This window comes from Leopardus geoffroyi, chromosome E1, assembly GCF_018350155.1.
Source record: "Leopardus geoffroyi isolate Oge1 chromosome E1, O.geoffroyi_Oge1_pat1.0, whole genome shotgun sequence".
Lineage (NCBI taxonomy): Eukaryota > Metazoa > Chordata > Mammalia > Carnivora > Felidae > Leopardus > Leopardus geoffroyi.
In genome coordinates, this window is record NC_059330.1 from 16,292,111 (window position 1) to 16,311,913 (window position 19,803).

General features: G+C 34.7%; 1 protein-coding gene across 2 annotated transcripts in view; it reads right to left on the bottom strand.

Annotated features, from left to right (window-relative positions):
• The window catches only part of GOSR1 (golgi SNAP receptor complex member 1), a 47,335-nt gene that overhangs the window by 23,432 nt on the left and 4,100 nt on the right, over positions 1-19,803 (bottom strand). For both annotated transcript variants that reach the window (XM_045487771.1, XM_045487772.1), the window contains exons 3-6: positions 16,592-16,679; positions 16,101-16,208; positions 12,028-12,119; positions 8,634-8,708 (exon numbers count right to left, since the gene is read on the bottom strand). In XM_045487771.1, the coding sequence (XP_045343727.1) occupies positions 8,634-8,708; positions 12,028-12,119; positions 16,101-16,208; positions 16,592-16,679 (363 nt within the window). The remainder of the gene's footprint in view (positions 1-8,633; positions 8,709-12,027; positions 12,120-16,100; positions 16,209-16,591; positions 16,680-19,803) is intronic.

The following is a 19,803-nucleotide window of genomic DNA, read 5'->3' on the forward strand; positions in this document are numbered from 1 at the left end:
AAGCATTTCCCAATGTTTCTGAAGCCTCTAAAAAAACCCTCCATTTATCAATATAAGCTAATCTGCTTACATAAGAATGGAATTATACTTTTCATTTTATGTATGTTTCTCTCACATACTTATAACTCAGAAAACAGTTCCATAAATGTAACCACAGAAATTCAATAATACTAGCAATCATGACACTTATGAAACTACACAGAAGAAAATGGCTAAGGGCACCTGGGTGGCTCACTCGGTTAAACATTCGACTTCAGCTCAGATCACGATCTCTTGGTTCCTGAGTTAGAGCCCTGCACTGGGCTCTCTGCTGTAAAGCCTGCTTTGGATCCTGTCTCTGCCCTCCCTCTCTCTGCCATCCCTCCACCCCCTCTCTCAAAAATAAAAATAAACATTAAAAAAAGAAGAAGAAAATGGCTAATTGCTCTCTCTTACACCCCAGGCCCTGGGTTCTAGTCAAGACTTTAAGCACCTTGGCTCTATGAATTCACTACACGAAGTTGTCATAAGGCTCAAAGGGATAATGTAAATATAAGTATCTTGTAAACTATATAAGCCTATAGATACGTGGTTGATACAGATCAAGGCACTTTCATGTCTCATAGTGTCTCTCTTGGCCTGGAATCCCTGTACCTGATTCTCAACATAAAATGCTCATGTTTTAAAGTCCAGCTCAGAAGTCAAATCGTCTGTGAAGCCTTTCCCATTTCATCTATATATCCAGGCAGAACTAATTCTTCTTTATACCATAATATTATGCTTTCATAGGTCTTTTGTTCTTATCAATTCATTCAAGAACATACAAGCATTTAAGATATACCAGACATTGTACTATGCACTGGAGGAAAAATATCTCAAATTTGTAAAGCTTCCAGTTTTTTTCATATATGTCATCTCATTTAATACTTTTAATTTTTTTTTAACGTTTATTTATTTTTGAGACAGAGAGAGACAGAGCATGAACAGGGGAGGGGCAGAGAGAGAGGGAGACACAGAATCTGAAACAGGCTCCAGGCTCTGAGCTGTCAGCACAGAGCCCGACACGGGGCTCGAACTCACGGACTGTGAGATCATGACCTGAGCCGAAGTCGGACGCTTAACCGACTGAGCCACCCAGGCGCCCCTCATTTAATACTTTAAAAATGTAACATTTCACAAGATAGCACAATTATGTTTATTATTTCTCCAACCAGAATGAATTCCCAAGGAGTAGAGACTGAGTCTGATTCATCTTTGGTTCCCTAGAGTCTAGTATAGGACCTTGCACACAGGAGACACTCATTAAATGCTTGATAAATGAATAACAGAAACTTGTTAGATTAATAAAGTATCAATCAGTTAACAGTTAATCCATATAAATTCCACGGTGGGGGGTGAGCAGGCCAAGGATGTGTCACATTATGCAAACATGCATTTGGGGAGAGAAAATTCCTCACTACAGCAGAGCATCTCCAACTCAAATTTTACTGTTTAACAAAGCAATGTACCAACTGAAGATGAATTTTTATTTATTTATTTATTTATTTTTATTTAAAAAAAAAAAAAATTTTTTTTTTTCAACGTTTATTTATTTTTGGGACAGAGAAAGACAGAGCATGAACGGGGGAGGGGCAGTGAGAGAGGGAGACACAGAATCGGAAACAGGCTCCAGGCTCTGAGCCATCAGCCCAGAGCCTGACGCGGGGCTCGAACTCACAGACCGCGAGATCGTGACCTGGCTGAAGTCGGACGCTTAACCGACTGCGCCACCCAGGCGCCCCTGAATTTTTATTTTTAATATTTATTTTTGTGAGAGAGAGAGAGCGAGTGAGCCTGCACAAGCAGGGGAGGGGCAGAGAGAGGGAGACACAGAACCTGAAGCAGGCTCCAGGCTCTGAGCTGTCAGTAGAGTCTGACACGGGACTCAAACTCACGAACTGTGAGTCTGACCTGAGCCAAAGTCAGATGCTCAACTGACTGAGCCACCCAGGCACCCCTGGATTTGATTTCAATACAGCTCCAAGTAAAGAAAAATGAGTTCTCTATAAAAGCTCCTAACTAGGTCATTTTGCTTTGTAAAATTGTACATTACCACATGAATATAAAAATAAGAAAAGTATTATTCAGGGGTTCTATTAATTTGCTTTGTCACCTATTTCAACATGGCAGACAACTGCATCACCTGAGACAAATGGAGCTTTGGCATGAAACTTAAAAATATCCCACAAATAAAATGATAGATACATAGTGAAATAATCCAATGCTAGCAGTCCTCATACATTAAAAATTCAACTCACTATTATACAAAATACCCCTAATATAGGTAAGGGATATATCTCAAGATCTTTGCATATTCCCATATTTACGGCTACTATTATTCCATAAGCTTCCCATTTTTCTACTTATGAGCACCACTTTTGTAGCATCACTTCACTAGCATTACCTTTATAAAGGCATTTTCTCCTTGGAGTGATGTTTCACAAAGAAACAAAAGTATATGCATGTACATGTATAAATCATTTCATAGTAGTTACCAAGTAAATAACAATAAGCAGAAATATGAACACAGAAGTGAGACTGAAGTGTAAATGTAGGTTATACATACTTGTTAGCCAAGTGCCTTCCTCAACACCTGCTCATTAGCTCGTAACATTCAAGTTTGTATCTCAACAAAACTATTCATCATGAACCTTTAGGTTTCATATATAGTTGAGAAAGCTAATGTCAAATCCTGAATGCCAGGAGTCTATTATACTATCCCATTTACAGATGTTATAATCGGACCATTATTTAATTGGAGGCTTATGCTTTTTATTAAACAATAAATGTACATACGATTACACCAAAAACTTTTGAGATAAAGCCACTCCTTGTGAAGGTCACTAAATTATGGTGATCGTATGTCCCGTACTTTTCAAATATGGTCACGGTCCATTAATACAATTAGGATTTAATTTCACAAAGATTATCCTAGCATCACAAGCATTTCAAATTATATTTAAAACCTGAAAACTGTCAGTGCATATAAAAGGTTTTCTCTTTTAGTATTTGCTTTTCTTACTCCTAAAACCCTCATTATGTTCTTTTTTTCTTTTTTCTTTTCATTTGAGAGACAGCACGTGCAAGTGGAGGAGAGAGGCAGAAGGAGAAAGACAGAGACTCTCATGCAGGCTCCACGCTCAGCACGGATTGAGTACTGTGGGGCTCAATCCCGTGACCCTGGGATCATGACCTGAGCCATAACCAAGGGTCGGATGCTCAAGTGACTGAGCCAGGTGCTTTACCTCTCATTATTTTCTGCTTTGTATAGAAAAGCCTCACAGTTTGCAAAGCCTTTTTACGTGAGTCATCTTAGCAACTCTGTGATACAGATACCGTAAGAATCAGTTTAGAAGCAGTGCGATATTGTAGAAGCAACACAATCAGAATACCTGGGTTTGAATCTCAGCTTTTACTACTAGCTGTGGGACCTCAGAGAAATCTGCTGAAAATCACGAAACAAACAAAAAGTGAAACTGTTTTCATTGTTTTTAAAATGCTTATGGAAAATATTTTCATCACCACAACTTTGGATCACCTGAATGACAAGACTGGTGAGTTTAAAAGATTCAAAATATCAATAGTCTAAACATAGGCTAAGAAAGGTCATAAGAAAAATTGTTAGCAGAGAAATGTAAGCCTCTGAGAATATAATAATTCTTTACTCATTCATGGATATATTTACACCTAAGTATACAAATATGTATGCCATCTCAGTAACAATCATGTCAATGGAATGAAAACAAAACAACAAATTCTCAATACTATAACTGATCCTGTTTATTTAAGTGTAACTTGCTTTAAACAAGTCCTATATTTGAAAAGTTATGTGAAACAAATTCTTTAGATTTTTTAAGGTATTTTATAATGCCTTAACTCTTAAGCTATTCTTTCTGAAAATTACATAACATAAAGGGACAGCTACAATCCCATTACAAAAAACTAAAAACCCAAAAAGCAAGCAAGCAAACAAACAAACAAACAAACAAACAAACAAACAAAAACAGATACAGAGAGACCAGGTCACTTGCTTTTCAGAGAAGTGAAAAGCAACTGATCTTTCAACTCTTAATAGCATTATGCATGCTGGCCCCCTAATACAAGAAAAATAAAATTTTAAAGAAGAAAGTCACAGGGAAAGCAATATGATGTGGGACAAATATGGAAATAGTTTGGGAAATGTGGGTTTAGTATATTATTAAATAGTTATGAAACCCTGGCCTATGTCCTTTCTGAATCTTGTTTCTTATCTGTAAGTAAGAGAGATGTTGCCAAAGACTGTTAATATATACCATATAAGAATTTGATTTTTAATAATTCATCACATTAATAATAGCCCCTTTAGTTCTCAAAATCAGATTTTATATGTATATGTAGCATCTGGACCAGTATCTTATACACAGTATGTATTCAGTAAATATTTGGGGAGTAAGTAAATGAATGAAACACGTTTCCTATATTGGGAAACAGGTGTCCTACATATACATGTATATGAAACCAAAATTAATACCTTCTGTTTACATCCATTTATTTATATAAGAAATAAATATTAAGTGTCTATGATATAACAAACTAGGGGCACAACACTGCCAAGAACTAGACTAACCAAGTCCTTACTCTTATGAAGCTTACATTCAAGGAGAGTCTCATCATCATCATCATCATCATCATCATCATCATCATCATCACAATACCAAAAACCAAACAGATCATTACATATTTTCATAAATGCTATGAAAGAAACAACAAAAAAAGTTCTTGGTTCAGTTGGTTAAGTGTCTGACTCTTGATTGTGGCTCAGGTCATGATCTCATGGCTCGTGAGTTCAAGTTCCATGTCAGGCTCTGTGCTGACAGCTCAGAGCCTGGAACCTGCTTCAGATTCTGTGGCTCCCTCTCTCTCTGCCCCTCCTCTGCTCATGCTCTGTTTCTGTCTCTCGCAAAAGTAAATAAACATTAAAAAATATACATAAAATAAATATGGAGAGAGATACGTCATAAAGGTAAAACTCCTTTAAGGGAAAAAAAGAACTTTAAAATACAAAACTAATTCAGATATTTTTTCAAAAAGGAAAATATAAGAGAGCAATGAAAGAGAACAGATTAAAAGAAGAGAAATTAATCTAAATAGCAAGTAAAGAACTCACAGGAATGCATCTACATTACAGCCCAGGGAAAAACAAATAGCTATAAACTTGACACTAACGCAAAATCAGCATTTTATTCGGACTGATACACTGAAACAGACTCAGATTTCAGAGACAAGTAAGAAATGAAAGCTACCTTATCCACAGGAAGAGAAATTATTATCTTTCATGAGATAAACTGTTACAAGCTAACAACATTTATGTTTAGACAAAAAGTGTTAATGGGAACTGATAAAAATAATTACAAAGTTAGGATTTTTTAAAGTTTGCATTCATTTATAAAAATCTTTCTCAAGGGAAAAATACATATTTTTGAAATAAGCTGCAGAAATTTACATTAACATAAAAATGTTATGAAGAATCAAATAAAAATCTACATATGTTTTTAGCCATAGAAAGTCCAATGCTACTGCACAAAATCAAACTAGTTACCTGAGTTACTGCGTATTAAATGCCTTTATTCATGAAAGATCAACATAAAAATTACCCTACCAGTAAATCTGGCCTATTAATTACAAGTGGTACTGATGAACTATATAATCTATAACCACTATAGGTTTCTATAATCACTTAAATTTTTTTTAATGTTTATTTTTGAGAGAGAGAGAGAGAGAGAGAGAGAAAATATGAGTGGGGGGAGGGGCAGAAAGAGAGGGGGACAGATGATCCCAAGCTGGCTCTGTGCTGACAGCAGCAAGCCCGATGCAGGGCTCAAACTCAGGAACTGCGAGATCATGACCTGAGTTGAAGTTGGAAGCTCAACAGACTGAGCCACCCAGATGCCCCTATAATCACTTTTAGGTTATTTTAACTACTACTTCTTTATGCTTCTTTTGCTTGGCCATTTAACTTGTTTTCTCTAATGGAAATGTATTCCTCATATTAAAAAAAAAATCTATTACCTGAAAAATTTTGCCTATCTTGCCATAAATTAAAAAAAAAAAAAAAATCAAAATTTCAGTGTTACTGAGCGCACTGGGAAATGTTTACATATATACTACTAATAGCTCTCTAAACCAGAAAACCTTCAGAGGAAAATTTGACAGTAATATGCCAAAAGCTTTACATATGAATATATTCCAGTTCTAGGAATTTATCATAAGGAAGTAATTATGGATATTTGTAAAGACTTCAATATGTGCAATAATAAAAACTGGAAATAATCCAAAAGGCCAACTTTAAGGAAATGGTTAAATTTTGGTTTATCTGTATTACAAAATATATGCAAAAACAATAAAAAAATGATCAAATAACATGCAAAAAGGCTCACAATATACTGATGAGTAAAAAATGGTTAGAGAATCTGTACTAATGAGTGATTTGAATGGTTTTTTTTGTGTTATTCATAGTTTCTACATCAAGGACTTTATTATAAAGAGCACTTATAGCTTTTGTATGGAAAAAAAGTTCTGAAAAGATCTTGCCAATTGTGACTCAAACCACTTAGCCAATGAAATAGAGAGGACATTGAAAAAACAGAGTTTTCTGTATTATTTGTACATGTATCATTCATGATTTTACGTTATTTTATTACCTAACAAATATTCGTAATTTACACACAAAAGATTGATTTTTCCAAAATGTATTTGGAAGCTCTGTGATCCAACATTGAGAGCAATGACTGAGCTCTTGTTTTCAGTCTCAACAACTTTCCTGATTCATCAGAAGCTCATATTCCATTTAATTCATCCTGCCTCAGTTTCTCTCTATATAGAATGAACACACAGAAACTTTTTCACAAGAATATTGAAAGGAATATATATATATAAAGTATAGCATATATAAAACTGAGAAAAATGGAAAACACATTTTGATTTTCAGTCTTCTCATCACTTTTATAACCATAAACAAATTAGTTATGTGCCCCTGAACTGTTGTATTTTTTCTGTAAAATGGACAATACAAAACTCCTGAAAGGCTTTCTTTGATTATTAACACAAATGCAAAACTGCAAATTTTCATATAAAATTTATAATAAACAGTGTGTCTTGAAAGTATGAAACAAAGGATCTTAATTTATGTAATTACTCTGGTATACTCTTTAGCAACAAACATATCATTCCTAAAGTAATTCAACTATTGCATTTCTAACTTAAACATCTTTTTGAGACAATACAGAAACATTGATGCAATCTAACCTTTATTTCGTATAAGATACTTAAGTATTAAGTATCTTATCCCTTAAATTTACTCTATAACTAAAGAATATGTTAACATCGCTTTGGATGTAATGCAAAGTTCTTTATTCTGGTGGTTTTTATCAAATACAAAAAGAATAACCAAAGCTACGAGTAACTATAAACTAAACATACTCTAGGAAAGACTGCCCTCTTGTGCCAATCAATAATATTCAACAGACTAAGAAGGAACACTAATAACTATATCCAACACTAGAAGAACTCAGGCTTCTAAAAAGGTCTCGATTTTTCTAAGTTCTGATTTCAACAGCTTATATTTAGTGGTGATCTTCAAAGAAAAATAAATTGAATAGTACATTAAGCTCATATAGACATGACTAGTTTATGATATTCAGCAGCAAATATCAACATAATTTGTAATGTTTAACTATCATAGATACTAGCTGCTCAAGTGCTTTGAGGCTGACCTCACAGAGATAAGTAACTTTCTGATCCTTAAGTTCTACAACAAAATACAGAGAAAATATTAAAGAAACCAGTAGCTTGCAGAGAAAAACATAGATGAAAAAGGGATAGAATACGGTGACTTGCGTTAAAATATATATACAGTTCATTCAAGTTTCTAGGCATTTTCTTCTGAATTCTTAGATAATATGATATTCTCTTTTTGATGGATTTTTAAAGATTTGGTGTATGGCCTATTACTCTTTATTTATTTTTAATTTTTTTTCATGTTTATTTTTGAGAGAGACCAAGTGTGAGCAGAGAAGGTCAGAGAGAGAGGGAGACACAGATCTGAAGCAGGCTCCAGGTTCTGATCTGTCAGCACAGAGCCTGATGTGGGGCTCAAACTCATGAACCGAGAGATCACGACCTGAGCCGAAGTCAGACACTTAACCAACTGAGCCAACCAGGCACCCTGGCCTATTAGTCTTTATAAAGCTTCTTGGCATAAATAAGTGGTAACAGACCACTCAAACATAAGTCATTTTTAGCATCATTATTATTACTAATAATGTATAGTACTGTACAAATGTATTAGAGGAACAGACTTGCTAAAGAAAAGAAACATTAAGGTGACAAAAGATGTATTACAAATAACAAGTGATGTAAATGCAGATTTTTGATATTCAATAGCATAATATCTTTCCTAATTATAGCTGGAACAGTTACAATTCCATTTCTACCAAAGAGGGTTGTTAGGAGAATTAAATGAATTAGCACTGATAAAGCGCTTGCTATAAAAAACACTACAAAACGTTTATTATGTCAATAAAGGAATTAGTAAGTATAGGAAACTACATGATATGTATGTGTACAATAATACCTACTTTCGAAGGTGGTCATGTTCTTTCAAAAACAGTTCAGTTCTTCTGTTGTTCACTCCAGACCCACTTTTATATGACCTAGAACAAAATAGAGAAATGGCATTTATGATAAAAAGATAAATATTATTGCCTCTTTAATTTAGGGATGTTTATTATTTTCACCAAAATCATCCAACATTCTTTTTTTTTAACATTTATTTATTTTTGAGAGACAGAGAGAGATAGAGCACAAGCAGGGGAGGAGCAGAGAGGGAGGGAGACACAGAATCTGAAGCAGGTTCCAGGCTCCGAGCTGTCAGCACAGAGCCTGACGCGGGGCTCAAACCCACGGACTGTGAGATCGTGACCTGAGCCAAAGTTGGATGCTCAACCGACTGAGCCACCCAGGCGCCCCAAAATCATCCAACGTTCTTAAACAAAAATCTTATTTTCCTTTGCCTATTATTATTATTGTCTATTATGGTATCTTTATTGTCTCCAAGTGGAAGTAAAAGTTTAAAACTGATCACTGCACAGCACATGGGGTGGGAAGCTACTGCCATGCAATGTTTTCCTTCACAGTGGTACATGCAGTCTATCAACTGGAGCCTATGGAGCTAAAATGCAACTGAAGATCTGCCCATTTTGGCATACTTAAGGATTTCTATCTTGGTCTTAAGTGCATTAAAATTTATAAGAAAATGCTTTTTATCATTACTATCAACACTTTCACGTTTTTGGTCTTTACTCACAATAAAGTATTAAGAACAAAATAAAAAATTCAAGTAACTGCACATACACTGCAGTAAGACAAGAGGGCCATACTGATAAAACTGAACTACTGGCTAAGGGGAAGTGTTAATTTGCAAAGTATAGTGGAAAAGAAAACCTCAGAAAAAGCAGCATGAAATAACCTAGAGCACACTGGAGTTGGAAGACAGATAGTTTAGATTTAAATCTATCTCCCATCACTTATTAGCCAGTCAACCTTAGATAAGTCTCTACATACCTAGTTTTACAAAACGGGACTAATGATTTCTACCTATACCAAAAGAATGAAGTCAAAAAAGCGGTAATATATGGAATAGTGCACAACTACAAAACACTTTTATTTTTTATTTATTTATTTATTTTTTTTAATTTTTTTTTTCAACGTTTTATTTATTTTTTTGGGGACAGAGAGAGACAGAGCATGAACGGGGGAGGGGCAGAGAGAGAGGGAGATACAGAATCGGAAACAGGCTCCAGGCTCTGAGCCATCAGCCCAGAGCCCGACGCGGGGCTCGAACTCACGGACCGCGAGATCGTGACCTGGCTGAAGTCGGACGCTTAACCGACTGCGCCACCCAGGCGCCCCTACAAAACACTTTTAAATGTCAGTTATTACTGGGACACCTGGGTGGCTCAGTGGGGTAAGCGTCTGACCCTTGGTTTTGGCTTAGGTCATGATCTCGTGTTTCGTGAGTTTGAGCCCCACATGGGGCTCTGCGTGGACAGTGTGAAGCCTGGTTGGGATCTCTTTCTCCCTCTCTCTGTGCCCCTCCCCTCTTCGCTCTCTCTTGAAATAAATAAACTAAAAAAATTTTTTAAAATTTAATGTCAGTTATTGCTACTGTATCTCATCTCACTAATCATATTCTGCTTTGTATTATATTGAGTATGTGTCTTACTCCCTCTAGCTCCTATATTATAAAATCCTAGAAGGCTAAGTTGGTCTTTTCATTTCTACCATCTTCTGTGACTTATCTAGTGTCTTACTCATGGCTGATAATCAGGAAATAGTTTAATGAATGGATGAACACGTTTCTTTTATGATTATCTTTCAGAAAGCAAGTTATTACAGTGGGCTATATTCTAACAATTCCCACCAATTGTGGGGAAACAAAATGCCTAAACATTAAAAGCTGTCCCCTACACCGGGGGCACTAAAATGCATATGTAAATAGTCTGTACAGATATTAAACAAAAGACTTATATGTTCCCGAGAACTAAAAATATTACGAAATTCCTAACTATGGCAAAAATGTTTAGATTTTTTACTCCCATGTGTTTTACAAAGTACACAAGACTAAGCATTTAAAAAAGAGATAAAACGGGGGCGCCTGGGTGGCTCAGTCGGTTGAGCGTCTGAGTTCGGCTCAGGTCATGATCTCACGGTTTGTGAGTTCGAGCCCCGCGTCAGGCTCTGGGCTGATGGCTCAGAGCCTGGAGCCTGCTTCCGATTCTGTGTCTCCCTCTCTCTCTGCCCCTCCCCCATTCATGCTCTGTCTCTCTCTGTCTCAAAAATAAATAAACATTAAAAAAAAAAATTAAAAAAAAAAGATAAAACAGAGACAAACAATAAAAATTAATTTTCCAAGATAATTCTGGGGGACAGAAACATAACTATTAGAGTTATGTTTAATCCTCAATTAGATAATCCTCAATTAGAGTTCTGAGCAAAAAATTTTGAATCCAGTGAATATGAAATTACTTCTGCTGCTGAACTGTCTTACTGATGTAATAAAATAAAGGAGCTCTAGGAAAACATTTTTCAGAATATACATGATACATATCAGTTTATCATATGGTAATGCATATCTTAGACATGTTTATGAAATACAAGGTCACACTTACTTATGAAAAGTGTCATAAATTTCTCACAAGTGAGACAATGATAGGCATCAATAGATAGTCCAAAAGTGGAAAGTCGTCAGTTTTAATTGGATGCCCAATGGATTTACCTTGTCAGAGGCGAAAAATACTTTAAATGTGTATATGAAATGCTAGAATATATTATTGAAGGTGAGGTAAAGGGATGGAAGATCAAATATTTAAAATTATGGATTGAGATCAGCATAAAAACATGGGAGTTCTTAAATAATTTGACATAAGGCTATGAAGTTTGAATAAAACATAGAAAACAGATATTTCAGATTCTAGAGAAATAAAGGTTACTTTATATATATATTATGTAAAATATATATAAAGTTACAGATGTGTCTTTGCGTGTGTGTGTGTATATATGTGTGTGTGCGCGCGCACACACATAATTGTTAGGGCAAAAGAGAGGGTAGAGAGGTAGGTGGTAATCAGAAAGGGAAACATGGACAGCTTCAGCTATTGGAAATTCTTAAGGTGAGTGCTAAGAGATCAGAGAAAAACTTAGGAAGATATCATCTAAGCTGGACTCCAAATTAAAAGAGTAAAGTCAAGATTGGCAGGAGCCAATGATAAAACTAGGGGAAACGAGAGATAAGTCCAGCAAAGTGGATTAGATCCATATTATAGCAGCAATGTTTAAAGAACAGTGAAATGGGAATTAGAAACCTTGAACTCTAAATCATGGTTCTGCTACTCAGTTTGCTGTTAATCACAGATATGCTCTAAACCTAAATGTGAATAAACATCCTACAGAATAATATAAAAGGTAACTTACTCAATATCCTTTCGTACTGATCCCATGAGATTCTCCCTTTCCCGTATTGCCATGAAGTTTGCTTTGGTTTTATGGAATTCATGTGTATAATCCTGCAATAAATCAACATCCAGTCTCAACATAAGCTAATTATATATTTTCATTTTATTGAGTCCATTATGTATTGTCATTGTACTAAAAATTTCTGTCAAGAAGACTGCTATTTAAGAATCAAATAGTCAGGGCCCCTGGTTGGCTCGGTTGGTTAAACATCCAACTTTGAATCAGGTCATGATCTCATGGTTCGTGAATTCGAACCCCGCATCAGGCTTTCTGCTGTCAGCACAGAGCCCGTTTTGGATCCTCTGTCTCCCTCTCTCTCTCTCTGCCCCTCCCCAGCTTGTATGTGCGCTCTCTCTCTCTCTCTCTCTCAAAAATAAACATTAATAAATAAACCTCTGAAAAAAAAAAGAAAGAATCAAACATTCAAGAAGTAAAAATAACATTATAATCCTTTTCCTGAAGAGTGACCAACTTCTTTCAAATGAAAACAATTCAGTGGTAGGGTAATAGTGGCACTAGATCACTATCCTTGTATCTTCTAGTACCTTATGAGATAGAATTATGAAGAAGAAAATAATTTTAGGATAAAATGATTCCAAATAGCCTAGAATAAAATCTGAGGGACTCTTTAGTGTACACCGAATGGGGCTTATTTTCAAATTTCATCTTTTTGGAACTCCCACAGAAATTTGATTCCTAAACCAGTCAAAGGAAGAACAGAACCAAAAGAATTGTAATGAATAATCTTTAATATTTTCCTTTTTCTACTACCATACTTTTAAGTTATTAAGGAATATTCATTACTTTTTAAAATTCAGAGATGTATATAAAGAAAATGAAAATCATGATCCAATCTCCCAGAAAGCCCCTACTGCCCTTTAAAGACAAAAATATATATGAACATGGGAGAATACTAAAAGAGCACCAAAAGTAATAAAAATAAAAACCATCCTGCTCTACAGCTCATAACTATTATCACTTTCTTGTATTTTCTTTCAGGAACTACATTTTTGTATATACAAGTTTACCTATTATTTCTTTCACTTATGCTAAAGAAATCATACCACGATTGATTCTTGAACAACACAGATTTGAAATGCAAAGGTCCGCTTACATGTCAATTTTTTATAGTACAGTTCTGTAAATGTATTTTATCATTTTTTAAATAACATTTTCTTTTTTCTAAATTACTTTATTGTAAAAATACAGTGAATAATATGTGTAACATGCAACGTATGTGTTAATCAATTGTTTATGTTAGGCTTCAAGTCAATACTAGGCTATTAGTACTTAAGTTTTTACGGAGTCAAAAATTATACACAAATTTTTGACTGCACAGGAGTGGAGAGGTGGGGTGTTGGCACCTCTAGTCCCCACACTGTTCAAGGGTCGGCTGTATTCTGCTATATACCTTCTTTTCAGTAGTTCATAAAACATCAAGTAACCTTTCCATATTAACAAATAGAAATCTACATTCTTTTTAATAGGTATATAGAATTCTATCTTATGACTGTCATTTAGTAAATTCCCTACTGGCAAACATTTTAGTTGTTTTTTTGCTGGTTTAAAAACTGCCATTTGAAAAATAAACATTCTTAGATACATATTTTATTGAAATTTCTTTCTCTTTTTTAAGTGTATTTAAAGGGTAAATGCCTAACAGAATAACTGAATCAAAGAATCTTACATTTAAATTTTGATAGTGCTAAACTACCTTCTAGAATGACCACTAATTTATGTTCCCAGCAACAGTGATGGGGACTCATTTTTCTATATTATTGTAATGTGCTACATATGTTTCAATATTTGCTAATCTGACAGGTGAAAAATCATACCTCATATTGATGGGTATATTTTCCTTTCAGCATGTGGTTTAACGTCTTTTTTATGATTTTGGACATTTTCTGTAAACAGCCAGTTAGTATCCTTTGCCCATTTTCCTATTAGGTTATCTTTTTTTTTTTTTTTAAGTTTATTTATTTAAAGAGAGAGAGAGAGAGAGAGAGAGAGAGAGAGAGAGAGAGAGAATATGAATGAATGAGAATGCATGGGAGGGACAGAGAGAAAATCCCAAACAGGCTCCGCACTAACAGAGATTTGAACTCACAACTATGAGATCATGACCTGAGCTGCAATCAAGAGTTGGAAGCTTAACTGATTGAGCCACCAGGCGCCCCCAGGTTATCTCTTTATTTCTATTCTTTCTCTGTACATTAAGTAAATTAGACATTTGTTATAGTTTCCATTATTAGGTCTGGTTTAGAAAGTTCTTTATTACCCAAAATGTATAATTTTCCATGCTTTACTCTGAACATTTAGAATTTCTTTTTCTACATATAAATCTTTGATCCATTTGGAATTTACTCTGGATGTGAGGACTGAGAAATTCAAGTTTGTTTTCTCCCCCCAAATAATTAGCCAATTATTACAGGTCTATTTATTTTATGACCCCTCTTTTTCCCACTGATTTAAAATACCACCTTTATCAGAAACTAAATTTCCATGTGAACTCTATTCAGTTCTATTAGTATATTTTTTCCTCCAGAATCAAACTGTCTTAGTTATTCTAGCTTCTTAACAGGTTTTAATATCTGGTAGAACTAGTCATCCTTTACTACTTATCTCCATTTTCACATTTTTTTTTCTTGGTTATACTTGTGTCTCTGTGAATCCAAATGAACTTTGGTGTCATTTTGCTAATTAAAAAAAAAAGAAGAAAAAAAAGAAACAAAAAGCCCCTTTTCATTGGGAAGGCACTCAATTTATAGGCTAATTTAGAGAGAAATATTCTTTCCAAAGGCAAAATAATTTTTTCTCTTATTTAAATTAAATCCTTTTGGGGGGCACCTGGGTGGCTCAGTCGTTTAGGCATCTGACTTCCGCCTTCCGCTCAGGTCATGATCTCACAGCTCGTGGGTTCGAGCTGTGCTGACAGCTCAGAGCCTGGAGCCTGCTTCGGATTCTGTGTCTCCCTCTCTCTCTGCCCCTCCCCTGCTCATGCTCTGCCTCTCTCTCTCCCTCAAAAATAAATAAAGATTAAAAAAAAATTTTTAATTAAATTTTTATGTTCCTCAGTAAAGTTTTATACATGCAAGTCTTAGTCATTCTTATTAAATTTTTACACAAGGATTGTATAGTTTCTTCTATTATATTTTCTAACAGGTTATTGTTTATATGTAGGAAAACTACTTGCTTTGATATGTTAATTTGTAATCCACCATCCTACTTAATTTGTTTCTAATTTTCTCACTGCTACATAATGCAAATTTTGCCTCTTCCTTTCCATTATTTAGATCTTGTTTATTTATATCTCTAATTGTACCACCAAGAACTTCCAAAACCATATTAAACATCTGTGGTGACTGTGGATATCTTTATCTTGCTTTTTTCTTCAAAGGGAATGCTTTCGGTACTTTATCATTAAATGTGATGCTAGCTTTTAATATGGCATGCACATTTTTGCATTAGATAAATAAAGTGTCCTATACCTATATTTTAAAATTAGAAAATGTTGCTGAATTTTTTCAACATTAAAAACATTTGCCTTCCTATTTTTACTCTATGTTTTTAACATCTCTGAATGTAAATATTTAAGAATTTATTTCATTTTATTGGTACACTTCTAACATTTTCTCAAACTATATACTAAATATAGTATATTACCTCCCTTCCACATTATCTTTAAGGCCTGATGAAAGTATACTCCAAACCACCATATTAGGGCCTCTGCATGACAGCTGGCTATTTCACTATTATTGCTAGTGAAATTGCAGGGTCTTCCACAATAGAAGTTTATTTACCTAGTGATGAATATCACTCATTTTTACCAGGCAAAAGCAAGAGCTATCATTTTCAGAATTTTATTCTACCAAGGGAAAAAAGGTAAAACAAGACAAATTTCTGCAGCATAATATTTATCATTTCAGAAGATTCTTCCCTTTAATCTCTTAAATACACGTGTATACATTCTATTCAGGGATTTAAAAAAAACCTACTACAATCACTTAAAAATCTCCAGTGCAATATACTACCTGCAATATATCTCTATGTCGCTGTAATGTATGCATCAGTGCTGCATTCAAAGACGGGACACCTGCACTGTTGGTATATTCTGCCATTTTATCATTTACTCCTGTAAGCTAAAAAGAAGAGGAAGGAAGTAAGGAGGGAGAAGAAAACCAATAAAAATATTTTAAAAAGCAATATAAAGAGATACAAGTCAAATATTTGCCTGTATGCGCTTCTGGCTAACAGCAAGCAAATAAAAAACCACCCCCAAACCAAAAACAAAACGACAGGCAAGGATTCAGTATTTCCCCTCAATAATCTATAAAGGCTAAAAATAACACCCAAAAGACTTGAGAATGGCTGTAATGAAAATTCAAGTGTTCTGGGGAGGTACATATCTTGGATGAAAAGGTGATTTCAATGAGTATGTCTGCATTAATATAATCTAGTACCATAGCTAACAAGTGACTAACATAGTAACTAGCAAAACAGTCATTTCACAGAAAGTACTTACCCTTGCCAAAAGCTGTTCAATCTCAATGGCCATTGTTTCAAACATTCTGTCTTGGCTTGATCCATTTAAAAGGGGTGTTGTGTCAGAGCTAAAGAGAGGAACCAGTAAAGAGAATCCATTACTTAAACCGAATCCTTTAAAACATACTTAAAATAATAAGGTGATTCTTAAAGAGGTCAAGTGGAATCCCAGAGACTTATTTTTTAAGAAGCTACAATTTTCATAGTTTTCCTATAAAGATCACACATGTCCCAAATATTAAATTCAGTATAAAATATTATTATATATATGATTTTTCTGAGCTTTAATACATCTACTCTTAATAATGTAAAGAAGTTCCAAATGCTTGTTTATAATTTCCCAAATGAAAGTAACTTAAGCTATGGCAGTGCCCACTGAATGCTGAATCTAAAAGAACAAATTATGTGAAACAGAACTGTAGAACTAAGTAGTACCACATATAAAAGGAGGTGTAAGAGGTATTATGGATTATTTTATGGGATCTTTGGGAATAGTTTTTTAAATTTTTACCCCTAAGCAATTATGGCTCCTCAAATTAAGTTCTCTCTTCTTGGCTGGACTCTTACCAAAAAGAAATAAAATTAAGACTTACATGATCCGTGGAAAACTAGTTATTAAGTAATCAGTACTGGCTTTAAGTCTAATATAGATAGCTATGTCCAGCAAGGAAGTTTCAGTACCAACTCTCTACATTTCTACTTATATTACAAAACTGTTTCAGTTTTGTTGTACAAAAAATGCGAGCTCTTCTAAAGTCTGAATAACCAGTCAAAAAAACTAACTTTTTATAAGTGAAACTTATGTTTGATAGATTCAAATTCTAAAACCAGATGTCCAGAAAATTTGTTCTGCCTCTTCAGAAAAACCACTAGCCTTCATTAGATCTGCAAATGGTATGCATTATCCTATGAGCATCTCAAAAGAGATCTCAGTTATACTGAAAACAGATAAGTACTCAGGCAATGACTATGCTCTTTAATCTTACTGAAGACTTTGGCTTGTCCTGTGACAGTGCTTGGGTGTGGTGAATGAAAACAGTAAGTCATCAGTTTAACATCAAAAAAGTACCTTAGCTATTTCCCTTTTCTACATACAATTTCACAGCAATAGTAATAAGCAATCAAAAAACCAAAAAGTAGCTAATAAAAAGGACTTCTACTTTAAGATGTTTAACTAGGTCCAAATTTTTATTTCTTAAAACATTTCAATTTGTGGGGCACCTGGGTGGCTCAGTCAGTTCAGTGTCTGACTACAGCTCAGGTCATGATCTCGTGGTTCGTGGGTTTGAGCCCTGTATGGGCCTCTGCACTGTCAACAGGGAGCCTGCTTTGGATCCTCTCCCTCCCTCCCTCCCTCCTTTTCTCTCTCTCTCTCTCTCTCTCTCAAAATAAACTTTAAAAAAATCTCAATTTGCTACTTGCCTTAAAATATATCAAAATATCTAGTTCTTTATTATACGTTAGGGCCAACCCAAAGTTCTGTGGTTCTCTCTCAGAATGTGCTCAGGCAAAAATGCTGAACCTCCTCTACCAGATATATGAAAAAGAACAATGGGTCAATGAAGGTAAGCCTCATGAAGAGGGAAACTGCTTGTCTTATTCACAGATATATGCCAAGCACCTAGAATAGTGCCTGGCACATGGTAGATAACTCATTAAATACTTGAATGAATGAGAAGACAATCTCTATATTCACATTCAGTTAAATTTAATTCAGGTTCAGTTAAATTTAATTCATTTTATAGATGTGTGATGATTCATTGACCATCAAGTTCTCAAAATAGAGAAAGTAAAAAAAAAAAAAAAAATTACTCCTAGACGAAGAATTCTGATCATCACTGAGTTTATGCATTATGACATGCTTTCAATCTGGGCAATAATAAAACATTTTAGAACATATATCGCATCTTGGGGCGCCTGGGTGGCGCAGTCGGTTAAGCGTCCGACTTCAGCTCAGGTCACGATCTCGCGGTCCGTGAGTTCGAGCCCCGCATCAGGCTCTGGGCTGATGGCTCAGAGCCTGGAGCCTGTTTCCGATTCTGTGTCTCCCTCTCTCTCTGCCCCTCCCCCGTTCATGCTCTGTCTCTCTCTGTCCCAAAAATAAATAAACGTTGAAAAAAAAAAAAAAAAAAAAAAAAGAATGTATATCGCATCTTGATCCTCCCTGGCCTTACGTTTCTTATTGAAAGGGAGAGTTAGGCTATAAGAACCTACAAAGTCAGTCCCAATTTGGTGTAGAATTTCTGAGGAAATGTTTTCAAGATAGTTTTCCCTTTAAAGGAGTTGTAAAAGTATTAAGTTCATGAAGCACAGAAAATATAGAAAAATCATTATGTAACTGTATCTCTTAACAATTCATAGTTTTAAAACTGTATACTCACTGGCATAGTATATATGGGACACTTAAATTCAGGAAAAATGCTGTGGTAAAATAAGTTTAAGTTTACTCATACAAAAGAACATCCCTCATTTTCTTTACTTGCTAAGTCAAGTCCAAAGCAATGTAATGCAATCAAAGCTATGTGATATACCAACAGCTTACTTTTAGGTCCCAGAATCAATATGTTGGCCCTGCTATCTTTAATTCTTTAATAATGTGCCCTTATTAAAAAGAAGCAATACTTTGGCTGTAGTGTTGAAATGAGTCTTTTGTTGGAATGTGCATAGAAAGGTTTAGGGCATAGGCTCTGAAGATACAAAGATCTGGGCTCAAATCCAGATACTTTTTGTTTTATTTATTTATTTATTTATTTATTGTTTTATTTATTGTTTTATTGTTTTATTATTAGTAGCTGAGGATAATCCCACCCCACTGCCAATCCTCAGAAAAGTATGGGAAATAAAGAGCAGATAACAACTAACAGCTCTACTACTAGCAATTCCACTGCTAGATATACAGAAACATTTTTATAGGTAAAGATGTTCTACCAGCCTTCATATAAAGCTCTTAAAACAGTACCTGATACATGATGAACACTGTGTCAGCCCTTAAAATTATTAGCAAAAATTAGAAACAATGTCCATCTACAGATTATAATACACAATTACACTATCACAATATGATACTACATGTAGCAAATAAATATACCACAGTTAAATGCATCCATAGCTTAAACACAAAGATAATGTTAAACAAAAACACGAGCTGCAAAACAACTAGTAAGATACTATAAATTTTTTAGGAACACAAAC